Source organism: Hemicordylus capensis, chromosome 2, assembly GCF_027244095.1.
Source record: "Hemicordylus capensis ecotype Gifberg chromosome 2, rHemCap1.1.pri, whole genome shotgun sequence".
In the NCBI taxonomy this organism is placed as follows: Eukaryota; Metazoa; Chordata; class Lepidosauria; order Squamata; family Cordylidae; genus Hemicordylus; species Hemicordylus capensis.
In genome coordinates, this window is record NC_069658.1 from 307,625,788 (window position 1) to 307,645,655 (window position 19,868).

The following is a 19,868-nucleotide window of genomic DNA, read 5'->3' on the forward strand; positions in this document are numbered from 1 at the left end:
AAGTATTTCACTGATCACCATTGTACTATATTCACAACACTGTGGAAACATGAAGAGTTGGTGATTTCTTTGAGTAAGTATTGATTGAAAATAGTTTACCTTTTGAGCCTGAGGAAGCTGGAAAAAAAACAAGAACAGAATAGAACAAGCCATCACTATATAATTGATATGATATATTAAAGCTAGTTTAGCTGCTTTATTAATTGAAAAAAATCACCAAGGTATTTAAGAAGAGGAAGGAACAGGAGAAATATTTCCAATTAATTCAATCTGCTGTATAAACATGGGGCTACAGTTACTAAAAGACAGCTTGTCTGCTAAATATCACTAGCACCATGTAATTTGTTAAAATGCTACAGTGCTAGAGAAATGGGATAGTTTTCCCCAAAAGATATGGTATTGCACTTGAATTGTGAAGTTCCATCTTCCTGTACACAAATATAATTCAGTGTGGAAGTAATAGCTTCTTTTAAACCAGTCATTTACTAAACTCTAAGGTCCCTCTGCCTCTTTGGTCCTATTTTAATATTTGAATCTTAATTGTGTATGCATTTTTAAATGCAAGTATGAGCTTCATACATGTGCCTGGGCAAATGACACAGTGGTGACTTTTGTAAATGGGAATTAGCAGAATCCTACTGTCACACTGAAATGTGTGCCATAAGGACATGATCCAGTGGAAATGATATACTGTTAAGTCTTATTTATGGCAGTGAGAGCACTGGGCAGGATTTCAGTAGGAGAACTAATACAGTACAAATCCACAGAACTTGGAAAGACTTAATGTTGGCTAGCTAGCTTGCACTATCTTTAAAATGCATGCTGATCCTATTCTCTATAGATATACCCACTGGATATGGCATGAGCTATAACTAAAGTGAAGAATAGAGGAACAGAACTCTACAAGTGCACAAATGCACAACTAAAGGAAAATGATTACATTTCATAGTACTCGCTGCAAAAAAATTACCATGAATGGTGTTTAATAAACACAGTTGGGTATTAACAGGTAGATCAGTTACACTGCCTTGAGGCGTCACCGTTTTCCTTAAAACCCATCAGCTCCCAATCATAAATTGCCCCCCTGAATCCACAAGAAACATTTCAGAATCAGTGGCAAGTGCTTCCATTATAAATGTCAAAAACATGAACAAGTGTGGGCCATGCCTTGAAAAACAGGCCCATATCAATACTACAGAAAGGAAATAGCTGATGAAACATTTTCTACTGTGAATTAATGGTCAATTTCCTTCATAAATATTCTATTTCCAATTAGTAGGGCAATACTGAAAGGTTCTAATAGACATGTGCAAAACATATATGAAGAATTCTGGCTCTTCTGATTTCCTTAAAATTTCAAAATGATATCGAAATCTGAACTGGAGATTAATTTGGGCACTCAAAAAGTCCACCTTTCTTTGTGATGCAAATGTACACCAAAACCTTGTTTCCAGGTACAAGTCCTGCAAACTTCATTAACAACACTATACTAATAACTTACAGGATATCTGGAAAACTAATCGATTAACTCCAGATTATGTCATCAGGCAAAAATATTCCTTTTTAGATTTTTACCCTACAAGGCTCTTGGTTTCTTTTGGTTGTTGGATGTTTTTACTCAATTTTAGATTATTCATTATCTACCACATCTCCAGTTCTGATATTGTTTATTTTGTTTGATTGCGATTTCAATTGGTTGTGGTTTCTGTAAGCACTTTGGGCTTCTTCTTCTTTTTTAATTTACTGGAAACAGCCTTTCATTTGGTGTTGATCCAGTGACCTAATAGTTGTGAGTCACCTTAATTTCCATGCTTAGCCTGAAACTTTCATAACAGGTATGACTCAGTTTCATGGCAACCATGGATCTGCCCTCTTTTGTATTAGTCTCAACACATGTGGCAGGTTGCCTGCTGGATCTGATTTTCTGCTCGGTACATAGGAGCGATCAGTGAGTGGGTAGGAATGGTCCTTTGTCATGGACCAGTCACTACCTGACCATAACTGGAGTTACAGTTTCCTTTAACCTCTGTCCTTAGGGATATAGGAGTTAGGATGGCCTGATCCCAAAGATTAATTGATCCAAATGATTTCTTGATACACAAAGGGGAGATTCTGCTGAACCCTAGTGTATTCTTAAAATTGGGATCTCATTCAAGGCAGTTGACACTATAACTCCTAGGTGCCCTGTCCATCTTCCTAGAGCTAAGGCATCACCCTGCTTTACTGGGGAGTGGAGGGCCACGAGTCAGCAAAGCCAATAGCTTGCGATAAAAATGACAAATCTGACTGAACATGGCTTAGAGCCCATCTGCAGGCTTAGAGCTCATTTGGGACTGGCAACCATTTTCTTATTCACTGAGCTAAAGCATCATCTTTAGTTTTATTTTACTTGTAATATTGTTTTTTTAAAACCACTTCTGTTTTGGGTATACTTTTGTCTACCACCTTGAAATTTCATTTATTTTCACTTAAGACATGGAAAGGAAGAAGTACAAAAGCCCCAAAGGAAGATCGTTCTCCATGGAAGTATGTAATCCCTGAACTAGCCCAGTGGGAAATGGCTCAGGTAAAGTTCCAAACCAAAGGAGCTGTGATATTCCTGAACTTGGTTTTCCTTTCCAAATGAGCTAACACTTAGAGTTCCTTCATATCTTCTTGGTAAGCCTCTTGCACTTCACCAGCAAACAGGGTTACGTGGCTGGTAACAATGCTGCTGTAAACCTTATTCCTAGATGGGGTTGGGGAGGACAGGCTTTAAAAACAGAATATGTAGGGAATATTGCATAAAGCGGCTCTCAATCCCAGTTCCCTGTTTTGGCAATATTGCCTTGAGAAGCTCAAGCAAATATAGCAGGAGAGAGAAGGAGACTTCAAGGCTAGTCTCATGAGCAGCCTAACCCAGGTTAGGGAAGCCTAGCCTAGGTTCAGCTGCTTGTGTGCAGCACTGGGATCTACTTGTGGACAGCACTGGGATCCACCCACCTACTTTTTATCCTGGCTTTTAGCCAGGGTTAAGGGTGCAAGCATGCCCTTAACTCCAAGGGGTTGTGTGTGTGTGCTCAGGCTCCTTGCAGCCCAGGAACACACAGAGTTGGGTGACTAGAGTGCCCAACTCATGGGGATATCTCCCCAATGCACTGTGCTCATCCCAGCTGCTGCTTAGAGCAGCACGGATCATCTGGGAGTACGAGCTATTCTCCCAGCAGAATCCTCTTGATTATCTGGAGGGAAGTGAGTTTGACCTTGCCTTTCCTTCTGCCGGCCCACATGCACGGTCGTGTTCATAGCCTTTTTATGTTTCTCTACCAAGCAGGTTAGACATAAATCATGCCATTCTGATGTAGGAAACTTTCCCCCGCACCTAACACACTTCCTGAATGATTTTTTGTGCTCATTAAAACCAGTGTTAAGTAAGAATACACAGTAATTTGTTATAAATCTTTCTCATTTTGTGGCCCTCTCACAGAGCAACATTAATCCTGATTTGTCTGGATAGGCGATCAAAACAGAACTGGGGTTCTGCTGCTTTAACTGTCCATGATAACGGACATACTGCTCATGTTGAATACGTTAGAGAGTCAAGAAGAGCTACAGGAGTTAGTCCAGAAAATCTTAAAAGGTGTAGCTGTACTCCAATTAATATGAATGAAGAGAGGATTATTACAAGGATCGCAAGCAACACACAGCTTCCTTGTCCCCCAAGGTGAAAAGGTTTCCAGAGCTGTGCCCTGAAGACTTCAGAGACTTCAAAGACTTCACAGTTTCCTAGAATCTTAAAAATGAGTCTTTGGGATCTTTTGCACAGCTCTGTCTCAGCAGTGATTAGAAACCAGTAGTTGGGAAAAAAGTTGGAAAAGACTTTTGATTGTTGTGTTTGCTTGCATTTTGACTTATTGACCATTCAAATTTCAACAAAAACTTGGATCACAAAGATTTTGCTCAGCTCTGTATTTGAACACAACTTTATGCAAAATGATATGAAAAAAGTTCTTATGGAAATTCTAGATGTTTGGCAAACTGTAGCAAGATCGCAGGAGTTAATTTCTATGGAGCCAGAACAAAAGCTAGTAAACTCATGTACTTTAAAGAATTTTAAACTAATCACCTCTGTCTTTATGAATAGTTCTGAATAATAACAATATCAATTAAATTTGGGTCATTCCATGTAAAATTTACAAGTATGTACTATATTGAATGGATTGGACATTTAATTGTCCACTTATTTTGGCCCTTCCCGTTTCCTTTAATGGGAATGCTTCTTTAGAAAGATCACATTGCTATTAAATACATCAAAATATAATATGGGTACTAAGAATGACTTGTATTTGAACATATTCCAGAATCTTGTCCTGAAATACTGTCACAGTAAAGATTACTAACTGTCATAGTAAATATTGTCAAAGGGGATACATATACGACACACACATCTCCAGAATCATAATGGACACCTTCATATTACCATACAATACTCACTAGTCATTACTAACATTCCCAAAACTTGTAGCAAAGATACAATTGCAAATGAAGTAAAGTAAAAAAATGTATACATGAAGTATTTTTAAAAAACCCAAATGTCCAGGAGTTTTGCTCAAGTAGAAAGAAGATCAGTACGAAATTCCATGTACCTTTTTAAAAAGTGTGAGTAGGTGTGTGTCTAGATCTCTTTATATCATTAACATATTAAAACCACAAGGGAAAAAATGTTCATTTAAATATTTAATCATTTTCTCTCTTAATATTTCACATTCTTCAATTTCACATTTACTTGCGGAGTCAGAATTTTTGAGACAATGCAACGTTTATATGAAGAAATACAAACATGGAAGTGAAAGAGGAGAGGAGGAGAGTTGGTCTTGTGGTAGCAAGCATGACTTGTCCCCATAGCTAAGCAGGGTCTGCCCTGCTCGCATATGAATGGGAGACTTGATGTGTGAGTACTACAAGATATTCCTCTCAGGGGATGAAGCCGCTCTGGGAAGAGCAGGAGGTTTCAAGTTCCCTCCCTGGCTTCTCCAAGATAGGGCTGAAAGAGATTCCTGCCTGCCACCTTGGAGAAGCCGCTGCCAGTCTGTGAAGACAATACTGAGCTAGATAGACCAATGATCTGACTCAGTATATGGCAGTTTCCTATGTTCCTATGTTCCTAAACCCAGATCTATTGAAAACGGTTGTATAAAATGAATGCACAAAATATACATGCTCACTTAAGTGATTGTTTGTTTGTTTGTTTGATTTATATACTGCCCTTCCAAAATGGCTCAGGGTGGTTATATGGCTCAGGGCCCAATATATTCATTGTGCTGGTCAAAGACCGAAATAAAGACTATGCTATGCTATATATTCACTATATACAGTGTCATGGATTGCCCCTTATCAGAGGACTTTTCACATCTCAGTATATAGATTAGGCATAAGCCATATAAGGATACTACAGAGTGTACAAAGCTCCAATTTTGGAAATACACCCATGAACATGAGTTTGGTTTTCACTCAGGGTATGCATGAGAGAGAGAGCCTCTGTCTCTCTGATCATAGTTACATATCACCTGATATGTGTATCTCGAGATCATATACACAATTTAAAACACAACACATATAAAAGTGTAAAAACAAAACAATTTAACAGAATAAAATAGTTAAAAACAATTTCATGAGAGATAAACAATTGGCCACTTTAAAATTAATTTTCAGTTAAAAGCCTGAGAATACAGGTGCATCTAGAGGGTCTTCCTAAAAGCAGTCTGACGTGGAGGTGCTCTTATTTTGAGAGGGAGCATACTCCAAAGCCCTGGGGCAGCCACAGAGAAGGCCGGGTCCCAAACTGCCATCAAATGAGCTGGGGCCATGAGCTGGTGGCAACATTAATCTGACCTCCCCAGATTATCTTAATATCTCTCATGAAAGGGTTCATGACAAAGAAGGGTCTCTCTTATTAAGTATTACCCTGGACTCAAGCTGTTGAGGGCTTTATAGGTAATAACCAGCACCTTGTATTTTGCTTGGAAACATATCAGTCCTTTTAAAATCTTTGTTATATGGTCCTTTGGATTGTCCCAGAGACCAGTCTGGCTGCCGCATTCTATACAAATTGTAGTTTCTGGACAATGTACAAAGGCAGCCCCATGTAGAGTGCATTACAGTAGTCAAGCCTGGAGGTTACCAGCATATGTACCACTGTTTTAATGTCATTTTCCTCCAGAAATGAACTCAGTTGACATATCAGATGAAGCTAATTAAAAGCGCTCCTGGCCACTGCCTCCACCTAAGAAACCAGAGAGAGTTTTGCATCCAGGAGCACTCCTAATGTACCTATCTTTCAGGGAGAGTGTAACCCCATCCAGAACAGGCAGCTGTGAACCATCTCTCTAAAGCATTCTTTTCAACCATATATGAAAGGAGCTTCACATGAAAAGTAATTTCAAGGCACGTTAGTTCAAGGAGCATAGTTCTTACATACTGTAAAGAGAAGAGTCAAGTGAGGGGCCCGTAGGCAACATGACATCCATCGAAATGGTCCCCTTCCTTATCCTAAAACTTATTATGAACAAGCAGAACTTTCTAAGAGAAATATGTCAGCATTCCAGTTCTCTCTTAATAGAAAACTAGTTGTCACATAGGCATCTTTCATGGTTCTTTTGTTCCTAAACACAGGAACATATAATCTATATTTATAATTCTCTAAAGCATACCTGTGGCTAGTCCCATGTGTGGCAGCTCTCGTGAGAGTTCTTGAGCCAAAGCACTTGATTGAGCAGTGGGGATTCCATATGCAGATAGAGAGAAGGAGCCTATGAAATCAGAAGCACCATGGTGATTGGGCAGTGGGGATTCCATATGCAGATAGGAAGGAGCCTGTGATGCTTAAGGTCAGTTGGGATGCAACTGTTACTGGTTGGAAGATGTTCTTGATTGTTGAGGAGAGGAATATATATATATAAAAGGATAGTGGGCAGGGGTTTGCGAAGAGAGGGGTCGTGAGGGAAGAAAGAGCCCTTTCAGGAGAAGAAGGGTCTCTGGAGATAGAGGGCTGCAGCTTGGCTAATAGGTGCCAGCAACTCTGCAGCCACGACCAAGAGGCATGAGGGGGATGGAGTAAAGGGATGGAGGAGTGACCAAGAGGGGTGAGGGGGATGGAAGCAATAGGATGGAGGAAGAGCAGGTGAGGGTGGAGAGATCTCCGACGTGAGGGAGGCTGTGGCAGGGAGTGAGGAGAGCAATGAAGTACTAGCGTGCAGATGCCTTGCGTGGGTTAAGCTGGTTAATTTATACTTAACTCCTTTCAGCAGCAGCATAGCAAGGTTGGAGTGGGCCCTGGGACAAAAAGTGAAGATGGGCCCCTGCCTTCTCACTTTTTTCTTGGGAGAAGTAGAAGGGGGAAAGTGAAGAGTAAGCTGTTGCCCTCCCTCCCTCAGGGCCCAAATTCCTTCACTAATCCTTACGTTTGCAGAGTGGACAGCAAACTAGATCAGCCAACTAGACTGATTAATTTTATCTTAACATCTTCCAGGTGGGTGAGGGAAGGGGGCACTATGAAATTTCAGTTGAAAAGATTATATGCAAAAGGATCGTTAGTTTCTAGGCCAATATTGAATCAAATAACTGAAGGGAAGAAGAGATTATTTTCTTTCAATATCCATGGCAAGTTATAAAGCTTCACCTTGTGCTTTGCAAGTGCTTTGGAGGATCAGGCCCTGCATTTACACTTCTAATGCTTAGAAGGTCTTTTATATAAAGCAACATTTTGATTTATTTGGGTTTTTTCTTTTTCTTTGATGGATTAGAAGGCAAAGCATGCATTAAAAATACCAGGGTCAACATTTCTGAGATATTTTCCATTACAGTTTGCAGACAAGTACTTCGTCACTGTTCCTCTAGAATCTGCAAGTTCAAGAACTTTTCTCTGCAGTACCAGTCATTGTGATAAATCTTTGTTCTGATGCTGGTTTATTTAGAGGCTAGCTGCAAGAAGCATAAGCAACTTGCGTTAAACCTGGTTAGAATTCTTTTGAAATTACTTTTGGTGCTTTGACTGACACTATCCTTTTGAGAGGCCACAAGAAACAATTTTTCTAACTGTAAAAGCAAGTTTTCAAGGCTGATCCTTTACAGCAGAACATAAAAATCGCTTATCTCTGTAAAACCCAGTGGGTACTATTGACTCCAGTGGTTTCCTCAAACTGTGCCAAGACAAAGATTTTGAAAAAAGAAAAGACTTCATGAGCTTTCTAATCCTTAAAAGCATAATGTAGCAGTTCCTTTACTACATCAAGTGGAAATTATGTCTTTTTCATGCTTTTGCCCAAGCCCAAAGTATTATATGTCATCTGTTGCCTTCTTCATTGCCAGCATTTTTAATCCAGCTTTCTAAAATATATGGTTCACATTATCATCTTACATTTGTAAAATAGATTCTGCAAATAAAAATAATTGTGGCTTTAACCTTTTTCTACATCTTGTATCTGTTATTATTCATTTTTAAAAACATTCCGTAAAACAGATTATGTCCACTTGGAAGCTCCACTGAGTTCAATGGGACTCGCATGTAAGTATATGGAGGGCTGTAGCTCAAGTTAATAAAAACTGGCAACTTTTTAGAGGTGGTGGGGATGCACATTTGAATGTCTTGAACATTGGGAAATATTAAAGCAGCTTAGAAGAGAACTCAGTATATACTCATTTTTCACTATTGGAGGATATTAATCACAACACACTAAGGTCCGCAACCTGGCTCAGATAGAAGTATGTACCTTGGGAAACCCCACCCCCACCCCCGGTTTTGTTCAGGGGGTTCGCAAGTTTAACTAACAATCATAATTTATTTTTACAGAAATAGAATTCGTTGCTGCCACTCCGGGGGTTTCTCCAAGGCCACAGAAGGGCTCCAGAAGCTCCCCTCCCCTCGCCAGCCTCCATTAGCTTCCCAATCCCCCCAGCCATGCAGAGGCCCATTGGGCATGTGCGGCGGCCTCCAAAATGGCCACCACCACAGGGGTGAGGACGAGAATGGGCCTAAGACCACCTGAACTGGGCTATTTGGAAGCTAGTTTTTGGTGGGGATACCCCCCTTCTGGAGACCCCCCCCAGCCTCAGAGAAGCCCCTGGAATAGCAGCAGTGAGATCTATTTATGTAATGAAAACAAAATTAAGTACAAACCCCCTAAACAGGCTGAAGGCTTGGCTCGATATCAAACCAAACTGGGAGGTGGGTTTCAGACTGCTATAGAGCCATCAAACAGAACCAGTTTGATATTGAACAGGTTCGTTTCAGAAACTGTTCTCACATTCCTAGGCTCAGGTCTTCAACTATAGAGTACTTAGCATAGGTGGCTAATACACTCCTGTTTACCTTTCCCCCTTTCCATTATGCTTTTAAAATACTGATTTGTGGTATTATACCATGTTGTAACATTGCATTATAGACAATAAATTATTATTATAGAGAACCAATTAGTATTATAAAGATCCAATTTTCCAACCGAGCTATCAGAAAGAGCCAGCATGGTGTAGTGGTTAGAGTGCTGGACTAGAACTGGGAAGACCCAAGTTCAAATCCCCATTCAGCCATGAAATTCACTGGGTAACTCTGGGAAAGTCACTTAACTCTCAGCCTAACCTACCTCACAGGGCTGTTTTGAGGATAAAAATAACCATGTACACCACTCTGGACTCCTTGGAGGAAGAGTGGGATATAAATGTAAAATTTTTTTTAAAATGCTCTTACCGTTATTGCCATGATTAAAAGCAAACATTTAAAATTGTATATACCTTTCTGAATTTATTGAAACTGTCTTTTTTTTTTTTTAAGGTCATCATATCGTATTTATAAGTGCCAGTTCACACATGGAGCTCACGAGCAAGCAGAATGTCAATAAGTGGGTAAGGTAAGTGGGCAGATCTAGACACACACACACGCACATGCACACACATCCATGATCATTTAGATGGTTAACTTCACTGAAACAAAAGGGATACCCTGGAAGAGCTCTGTTGCCATGCCCACCTGTTCCCATTGAAGCCCAGTGCACCCCCAGATTAAATATTGGCTGTGTGGCTCATGAGGAAGCCGCTGCCTGAGTGCATTCCTTTGATTCAAGGAAATGGGTCATTCTGGTCAGGCTTTTATTAAATACCCTCGGGTCATTAATGTGACCGTAGGGGACTAGGAAATGCTACTCTGATGGCTCACTGCGCTCCTGAGCATATACAAAATGTGCCAGAATAAAACAAGCGTCAAAGTACTGAGGTGGAAATTCAGCTTCTCTCTCTTAACAAGCAAACATCCAGATAAGCCAAGGAGCCAAGGTCAGATTCCCTTCCACAGATAAGACTCTTAGAGGCTATTCATATGCACGTACAAACCAGGCTAAGGGAATCCAGCCCTGTTTTGCACACATGTGTAAACCGCCAGGATTGGGCCAATCCCACCTAAATAGCCACCCTTGGAAATGAGGTTAAGGGAGCGAGCGTCCTTGGAAATGAGGTTAAGTCTGCCAGAGTGCAGGAAGCCCGGGGAAGGGACGGGAGGGGGATCCCCATGATGCACTGCACACTTGCATGGTTCATCATGGTGTTTCCAGGGGCTGGGATGTGTCATCCCGGCCCACCCCGCTGCCTCGGTGTGAGGGGAATCATCTGGGCGTGCAGGGAGTATGCCCAGCAACAGCACCTTGATCGTCTGTGGGGAAGGTAGGTTTAACCCACCTTCCCCAAAGCCCACTCTGGAGCCCTTCTCATGGATTGTGAGAAAAGGCAGATTGAATCAAGTGAGCCGTGCTGAAAATCAGTGCCTTTCTTGCCGGTGTACTTGTCTCCAGTGGCAGAGTCAACATTGGGTGACAGGGTTAAAAAAAAACCAGGCTGCCGCCCTTCAGGGGCCGCGCCTCATGGCCCCAACACACACACACACACACCCCTGTGTCTGATGCTAGATGTGGGGGTAGTGGTCGTTGAAAGCCCAGAGAGAGTGCACATTCTGTGGATAAGTCCTAGTGATTCTCAAGTCTGAGCATCTCTGAGCTAAAATCACTATTTTGGGTCTCCTCAACTCCTTGCAAGCCACAAATCTAGGTGTCTGCAGTTCCACTGCTAAACAGACCTTCCTTCTCATCATTCCAGGTCAAGGCAAAGCCACAAGACCCTGTCCAGGTCCAGAAACGTTCATAATTTTTTAAAAAAAAATTAATTGAAAGTACCAGCTTCCTTTGTTACTATGTTCTCCCTCGCTCCCTTTCCTCCCCACCCCATTCTCTCTCTCTCTCACACACACACATCTTTTAGCCATGCAGAATAGTTCATTATTATGGTATATATACCAACTAAGTTGCCATACAGCTTATAGATTAAACCACTCATTGTCAGCATTTTGTCCTTTATTTCTAATTTCCCTGTGATTAATTTACTTTGGATTGAAATTACAGTATATATCTAAACAGAATCTTGAAAACTTTCAATTTATACATAGTATTCCCTTCCCACTCACCTACTACTCTCTGCAGTTCTGTGTAGGGGAAAGTGACCCACATAACAGAGTTAATATTGATTTGATAATTCAATATACTGTATTGTATACCATGTTAAATATTTAAAGCACTAAATAAGCAACTTTTAAAGCATTGTTATTAACATAATAATATTGCTCCCTCTTTCAGATTCTGTATATTCTTATGCTATGGATATACTATTCATGATTTTAAAAATATGACTGCTTTTAATGAATCATTGGCTATTTTACAATCAATGATATTTTCTAGCCAAGAATGTATCAGAATGTGAACAGAAATATTTCTATTTTAAAAATTGCCTTTTAAAAGTATTCCTTTCAGCAGAAAATAGGGTTGTTGCTATAGGAAGGCTGTAAAGCAAAATAGGAATCAAATATCAAAATTTCCATTCCTAAACCTAATTTTCAAAAGTTTATTAAAACAAGGGAGAGAAAAGCTATGTTAATGAAGTCAAAATAAAACAATACCACATAGACTGTAATTAAAACCAGAGGCTGTGGTTTACTATACATTGAGCAGCAACCCACAAATGACATACACTGAGAAGCAATAGAATATATTCTACTATATTCTAGAAACAATAATTGTTTTCTGAGATAAAGTTCCCTGAACAACATCTTCATTTCATATACCAAAATGAGATGGGGTGCACAATATAATGTTTAAAGAATTAAGCAATTCCAAGTAGAGTTAAACTGAATTTTCATGAACACTGATTTTTAGTATAAATTTGCATGTTCAATAAGAGAACCTTCTGTCAAGCATGTAAGCAAATGACATGAAAACTAAAAATATTCCTCTGCTTTTCACCCAAATCCTGGACACTAATCATTGGGAGTCCTCTGAAGGCGAACTGTTGAGGCTCCAAGGAAGTAGACATCTACAAAGTGCAACAAAGGAATCCCTTGGTACTCCCTGAGCATCTCAGCCCAACTTCGAAGGACCACAGCTTAGCCAAAGTTGTTTTAGATACTCTTTGTAAGCCCTCTCTTTAGCCCATGTGAATGGGGTGCTGATTAGGGTGCTGAATAGGGTGCTGTTACCAATCACAGTGGTTGAGGAGTAGGGATGTGCACGGAACCGGCAGGGGATGGCTCAAAAGTGGGGGGGATAAGGGCAGGGGAGGGTGCTCTTACCCTTCCCGCCACAGTTACCCTGCTGGCGCTCCACTTCAAAAGGGTCCAGTGGGGCGACAGCGTAACTCATTGCCACCCTGTTCCCTCGTTGGACTGGAAGTCACAGGAAGTACCTGTGTGTGTGTGTGTGTGTGTGTGTGTGTGTGTGTGTGTGTGTGTGAACCTGTTTGGAGGCTCATAAAAGGGTCTCTGAACAGGTTTGTGCACATTGGGAGAACTTACAGAAATTTTTTTAAGAGACACTGCTTAAGGTTTAGCTAATGCAATTTAGGAAGCTTCTCTAAGTTGGTCAGATAAGCTCAGCACTAATTTCTTAAGGCTCTGGAGCTTCCTGAGCTTCATTAGCTAGTTCAGTGACTGCACAGTTGCCTGAAACCTTAAAAGCTTTGGGAATCTTCTGGGGATCAGGTTTGGGGATCTTTTGCATCACTTTCATGAAAAAACAATGAAGCTATTCTCACAAGCAGCCTAATCCAGGCTAGGGTAGCCCAGTCTGGGCTGGGCTGCGCATGGGATCAAGGCTGATCCCAGCACTGCTGCCCCACCTAAACCGCCTTTTCACCCCGGCCTTTAGCCAGGATTCAGGTTGTGAGTGCCTAGAGTGCCTGACTCAGGGGGGAATCCCCCATTTTGGGATTCCTGGAGGCTGGGATTCATTTTCTTGGCCTCCAGTGATCAGCACTGCTTTGAGCAGCATGGATCATGCGGGCATGCCCTGGCATGCCAAAGAGGACATCATTGGACTTCTGCGGGGAAGGCAGGTCTGTGGGGGAAGTAGGTCAAAAACATTTAAAAATGAAGGTGTCTTTCAACAATTTTTCAACAATAGCAAAGGTGAAAACTAAACTAAAAACACTTTGTAGCTTCAGCTCCTAAGGACCAAACAAGTACCTTGAAAATCAGTATTTATTCTGAAACTGGTAAAAAACAAAAGTTAAAGTTGCACCTATTTATTGTCCTTTGAATAAAATGTCCTTTAGTTTAAAATAAATTGAAACCAAACTTGTAGTAATGTCATTTTAATTGCATACAGTAGCAATATTCTCTCTAATGAGCATATAAGTATTTACAGAAAAGATTGAATTTGTTACTCAGAAATACAAAGTTTAGTTACAAGCCACAATAATAAATAATTGCTTCTCCTTGTAAACAGAGTTATGCTAATGAAACAAATCAGTCAAGAGGCTAGAAATATAGGACAATTGATTCATGTGATTAAACAAATTCCAATTCCAGATCTGAATTCTAACTTCATCTCGAGCAGAATAATCTAGGAGGTCATTCACAAAATCAAAAACTGTGTTCTGCTCAGGTTTTGGAGCTGGGTGTGCTTCCAATATTCGGTTGTGTGGAAGCAAGGTAAGAGGAAAACCTGGGTAGAAGTGATTGTGTGGAAGCATGGGAGGAGGAAAAACTACCCAGGTTTTTCTCCTACCTTGCTTCCACACAACTGAAAATTGGAAGTACACACAGCTCCCTAACCTGGGAAGAACACAATTTTTGACTGTGTGAATGACCTCTCCATGTACAACAATGTACTGTAATGAACCATATTATTTATTTATTTATTTATTTACACACACATAGTCAGACAGGTATTATTGACTGGTTTGTTTTATCCAGACATCAAGTCCTTCCCAAGGACCTGGGATGGCTGCATTTTATTATCAATGTTGTTGCTGTTATTATAGATATTGTCGCAGAATATAGGCTGTTCTCAGTAAAGTTGCTTTTTGTAATTGGCTGATGGTGATTTCTGTGGCCCCTATGGTGTTGAGGTGCTCTTCAAGTTGTTTTGGAATTGCACCTAGGGCACCAATTACCACTGGGATTATTTTGGTCTTCTTCTGCCACAGACTTTCAATTTCAATCTCAATTATTTATTTATTTATTTATTTATTTACACAGTCAGAGAGGTGTTATTGACTGGTTTGTTTTATCCAGACATCGAGTCCTTCCCAAGGACCTGGGATTGCTGAATTTTATTGTCAATGTTGTTGCTGTTATAGATATCGTCGCAGAATATAGGCTGTTCCCAGTAAAGTTGCTTTTTATTGTTGTTGTTGTCATCGTCATCATCATCATCATCATTATTATTGGAAAATGTGTTCCATATTCTAATACTAGATATATCAATACTGTCTATATCCTGAAGGATACTGGGAACACAACCTAGAATCTTTCACTGAATTCTATTTCCACATCCTGCATAATCATAGGAAACATTATTCTCAACTCTGACATTCTCTTTCAAACATGCAGATTTTTTACGTGAAATGGTTTTTTAAAAATTACCATCCTACCACACATCCTAGATCTCTTGTGCCTAATGGCTCCTGCTCATTCATTCTGCTTGGCTTTTGGCTTTTTGACAAAGTTTACTTTGCTTCCCATTCCCGCAGCATCAATGTGTTGCCTTTTTCCACACTTCCAAAGAGCTATATTCCCTGGCTCCTAACACCCTTCGATCACGTTCCACCCTTTTGCACACTCTTAGCTGTCTTCCTCCACCCAAGTTTCAGATCACCTCAGGAACATTTATAACTCTGATTATTATAAAATCTAAAAGTAACCATAACAGTTTTTAGAGTTTAATTTTGACTCTGTCCCAGAGTGGGACTGGGACCTGGTTCTTAGAGACAGTTCTTACATTATGGGTGTGGTGTGGTTGTCATTCCACTTTGGCTCCATTACATGTCACTTCAGAAGCATTAGAATGACAAAGATCATATGCTGATTATATAGGTATCCTCTGCATTAGTATATCATGCCTCAGGGACTCTCTGTACTGAAAACATGTCTCAATTTAATATTATTCTTAGCAATCTTTAATAAAGTGCAACTTGCTCTGTATCTGCATATTTCTTAATTTCTCAAAATGTCCTTTCTTTATAGACCCATATTTTAGACTGTCATATAAATTATTGTGTTACTAATATAGTTACAAGTGTAATAAATAATAATAATAACCAAGGTAAAGGCACCGTACTCTAAACAGAGCTTTACTTATCCACTTTAAGCCTATGATCTTAACACACAGCACCACAACACTATGGAACTAGTTCAGTTTTGTTTTGTTTTTAACAACTCTAGCAATGAAAAGATGTCATAAACCTCAAATCATTAGCTGGATGAGCGGAACAGCTTTATTTCAGAGAGTAAAATGAGGCTTTAGACTCTTATAGCATTTTCATCATTATGTTTAATGAGGCTCTCCCTTGTAATGAAACACTCTTGCCCTTATAAATGTGGCCACTAGTTTGACTCAGATCACTGATGTAGATTTTCTCTTTCCACCTGAGAATTTCTAGGTATAATATCTAAATTGAGTACACTGAAAACAAGTTATCTTGACAGAGCCGGCTAAAGCCAAAGAGCAACAAGCCACCCTGCCCCATTCCTGGATAGAAGCCACATGGGTGCTACCCTCTACTTCCTTCCCACTAGCCTAGGCAGCTGAGGCACACCTCATGGGAGGAGGTGGGCAACATTCCTTCAACAGAATGGTTGCCTAGGTCCTCCACTGCTGCTATAGCAGCAGCAATCTCCCTCTGTGCTGGAGGGAAGAAGGGGGGAGACAAAGCATTGCCGCTGCTGCCTTAGTATCACAGAGCGGGCAAAGTGAAGACGGCAGCAGCTCTCTCTCTCTCTCTCTCTCTCTCTCTCTCTCACTATGCTGGAAAGAAGAGGAGACAACAAGAAGAGAGGGAGAGAGAGAGAGAGAGAGAGATACTGAATCATTAGTGCAGCAGCAACAGAAAGGTCAAGCATCTACCTGTGCTGAAGGCACACTCCACGCAGGCTCTGTGTGTCTGCTGGAGACACACAGAACCAGTGGATATTAAGGCTGTGGGTTTGGAATGACCAGAATCCCTAGGTTGGAATTCCCTCTCGCCACCACAGGGAGGCAGCCAAAAGTAGGGCACCTGCCCCAGGTAGTACGGTGGTAGGGGTTCTTTTAATCCTACCCAGCCCTGGTGTGGGGGGAGGGAGGTGGGTCAAGAGAAGGCCAGGAGTAAACATGGGGAGGGCGAGGAGTCCTGCCTGGGCCTGTAGCCCCCAGGCAACCCATACCTTTTTTCCAGCCACCCAACCAGTATTCGCTCTAAGGTGTGCGCATGTGCACTCGCTTGCTCATTTTTAAAATGTCCACTCAGTTAATTTTAGATCCCGCTCAGGTTGAATCAGGAAGGCCCCACTCTAAATGCACATGCACACCCACTGCCTTGATTCTGCCATCCAAAACAAAACTCATTCCGCACACAGATGAAAGAAATTAGAAATAACACTTCACCCAATGCTTGTTCCCACCATTTCCTACGTGACTATCCACCCTCTCAATGTTCACTCCCAGCATTCCCCCAACCTGCCCAGACTTCCTGGGATTAAAAGAACCCCACCGCCACCATTGTACTACCTAGGGCAACTGCCCTGCAATTGCCTCCCCCCCCCACCCGCTGTGGTGGGGAGAGGGAATTCCAACATTGGGCTTCTGATCATTCCAACCTCATAGCCCTAGTGGATATTCACATCAGAAAATCATCCCGGAAGCAGCTCCTTATTTAGCTGATATAACATATCTCAGCCTAATCTATCTCTTAGGGTTGTTGTGAGGATGAAAATAACCATGAACACCACCCTGAGTTCTTTGCATGAAAGAGCAAATATTCTTATTTGCATAGCAATAATAATAAAGATAAATTATCTTTCTAGGTATGAAAGCTGGGGCTCTACAGAATGCTTGTTGTCCCATACAAAAAAAAGTCCCAATAGATTTAACAAAGAAAGAAAAAGGATTCCTTCTGCAAAAAGAGTTACATACCACAAGTATATACCACAAGAGACCCATGGGGGGAAAATTAATGGGTAACAGGCATAAATCAGGTGTTTTGCTCATTTTAATTGCTGTAGGCGATACTTACAGCATCTCTTTATTATTTTCTTAATAATAAATGCTTACAGCATCTCTTTATTAATCTTTTTAATTGACTGCAAGAAATGCTATAGGGCAGGATTTTGTTTCCATCTGGCTCCCCCACCGCCTTCTGGATTGGGAGAGGGACTCTGGCTGTAGCTTCTGTGCACTTCTCCCTTTGGCTGGCTGCTATCTGGCCTTTGACTCACTGTAATTGCTGTAGCATCTGCAACTGGGCTGGGTTTGCCTGATAGTGTGTGTGAGAGCCACACCTGTTGGCCTTTCAAACTCTTGGCCTTTATAAAGCAGCCCTGGGAGCACAGCTGCTGTGCCTGCCCTTGGGTGAGCCGCCCTTGGGTGAGCCGCCTGCAGGCAGCTGCTGAAGCTATCTAGACACATTTCAAACCAACTTTTGAGTAGACTATAGGGTTGAGACTAGGGATGTGCAAACAGGTTCGACGTTGAACCTTTTAGCCATTCGAGGTCAAACTGAACCATCCCCTGTTCGGTCTGACCCTGGACCGAACACCCCCTGAATGCTTGGGGGGTTCGCGGATTTTTAAAAAAAATAAAAATATTTTTACTCACCCCCTTTAAGGGATTTGTTGGTGGCTGTGTGTGTGTGGGAGGAGGGGTGTCTGTGGACATCCCCCTGCCGGTCTCCCTTATTGCCGCCTTATTGCAGCCACCGGTCGTTCGGCCAGCTCTCTGCATGGCCCAGGTCACGACTACGTGGCCTGCGTGGCTTGGGTAATGACTAAGTCCAGTATACCTACTAAATATACGGAGTTATCATTATATATGACTACTGCTGCCAGGATTCTTTATGCTGCCAATTGGCGATTACAGGAAATTCCGACTTTGGATGATTGGCTATTAAAATTATGGGGAAATGCTTTGATGGCTAAGATGACAGCTTATTTGCAGTACAACTCGGAAGAATCATTTACATTAGCTTAGGAACTTTTTATAAACTTTAACATAGCACAAGGTTTGCATTCACACCCAGTGTTCGGCTTTTCTTAACAATGAGGATCAGCTTATCCATTACTTATATTGGTTTGTAATTTTTGTTACAGGGCGAGGATGAAAGGAGGGTGGAAGGGGATTTTGGATTGTTATTTGTAATAATTCATATATAATCATTGAACTGGGAAGCTCAAGAGACGATTATGTAATCATTTTGTCTTTTTTTCTATGTTAAATAAAACTGAATAAATAAAAATAATTGTTCACGACCCGCCCCCCAGACCAAACCAAACTGGGGGGGGGGTTTTCAAGTGGGTGCTGGACTGAAATGGCTGGGTCCGGTGCAGGTCCGGTCCGGACTCAAACTGAACCAGCCAGTTCAATGCACACCCCTAGTTGAGACTGCCTCCTGGATAATCTCCAATTGATAATCGACAGAGGGAGCATAACTCTGCTGATCCTTTTGGATCTCTTGGCTGATTTCAATACCATTGACCATGGTATCCTGCTGGATTGCCTGAGGGAGGTGGGATTGGGTGGTACTGTTTTACAGTGGATCCATTCCCACCTCTTTGGTAAATTCCAGATGGTGTTGCTTGATGACTGCTGTTCTGCAAAGTGAGAACTGAAGTATGGAGTTCCACAAGCACCATACTGTCTCCAACGCTCTCTAACATCTACATGAAACCACTAGGAGAGATCATCAGGAAGTTTGGTGCAGGGTGTTATCAATATGCTGATGACACCCATATCTATTTCTCCATATTGACCTCATCGGGAAATGGCATCTCTTCCCTAAATGCCTGTCTGAAGGTAGAAATGGGCTGGATGAGAGATAACAAACTGAAACTGAATCCACATAAGCTGGAAGTACTGGCTGTGGGGGATCAGGACTCAAGAGATGGTTTAGATCTGCCTGTTCTGGATTGGGTTACACTCCCGCTGAATGATCAGGTATGTAGCTTGGAAGTGCTCCTGGATCCAAAACCCTCTCTGGTTTCTTGTGGAGGCAGTGGCAGGAGCTTGTTTTATCAGCTCAGTTGATACGTCAGCTACGTCCATTTCTGGATGTAAATGGCCTTAACACAGTGGTGCATATGCTGGAAACCTCCAGGCTTGACTACTATAATGCACTCTACGTGGGGCTCCCTTTGTACATAGTCTTGAAACTACAATTGGTACAGAATGCACCAGCCAGACTGTGTCTGGGACAACTTGAAGGGACCATATAACACCTATTTTAAAAGAATTGCACTGGCTGTCGATGTTTCAGAGCGAAATACAAAGTGCTGGTTATTACCTATAAAGCCCTCAATGGCTTGAGTCCAAGGCATTTAAGAGCGCACC

The 19,868-nt window shown here is 41.4% G+C and overlaps 1 protein-coding gene across 6 annotated transcripts in view; it reads right to left on the reverse strand.

Moving 5' to 3' along the window:
• Positions 1–19,868, reverse strand: part of CACNA2D3 (calcium voltage-gated channel auxiliary subunit alpha2delta 3) — an 878,040-nt gene that overhangs the window by 251,953 nt on the left and 606,219 nt on the right. For 4 of the 6 annotated variants that reach the window (XM_053293290.1, XM_053293294.1, XM_053293292.1 and 1 more), the window contains one exon: positions 100–117. The exons of the other annotated variants lie outside the window; for them this stretch is intronic. In XM_053293290.1, the coding sequence (XP_053149265.1) occupies positions 100–117 (18 nt within the window). The remainder of the gene's footprint in view (positions 1–99; positions 118–19,868) is intronic. 6 annotated transcript variants of the gene reach the window in all.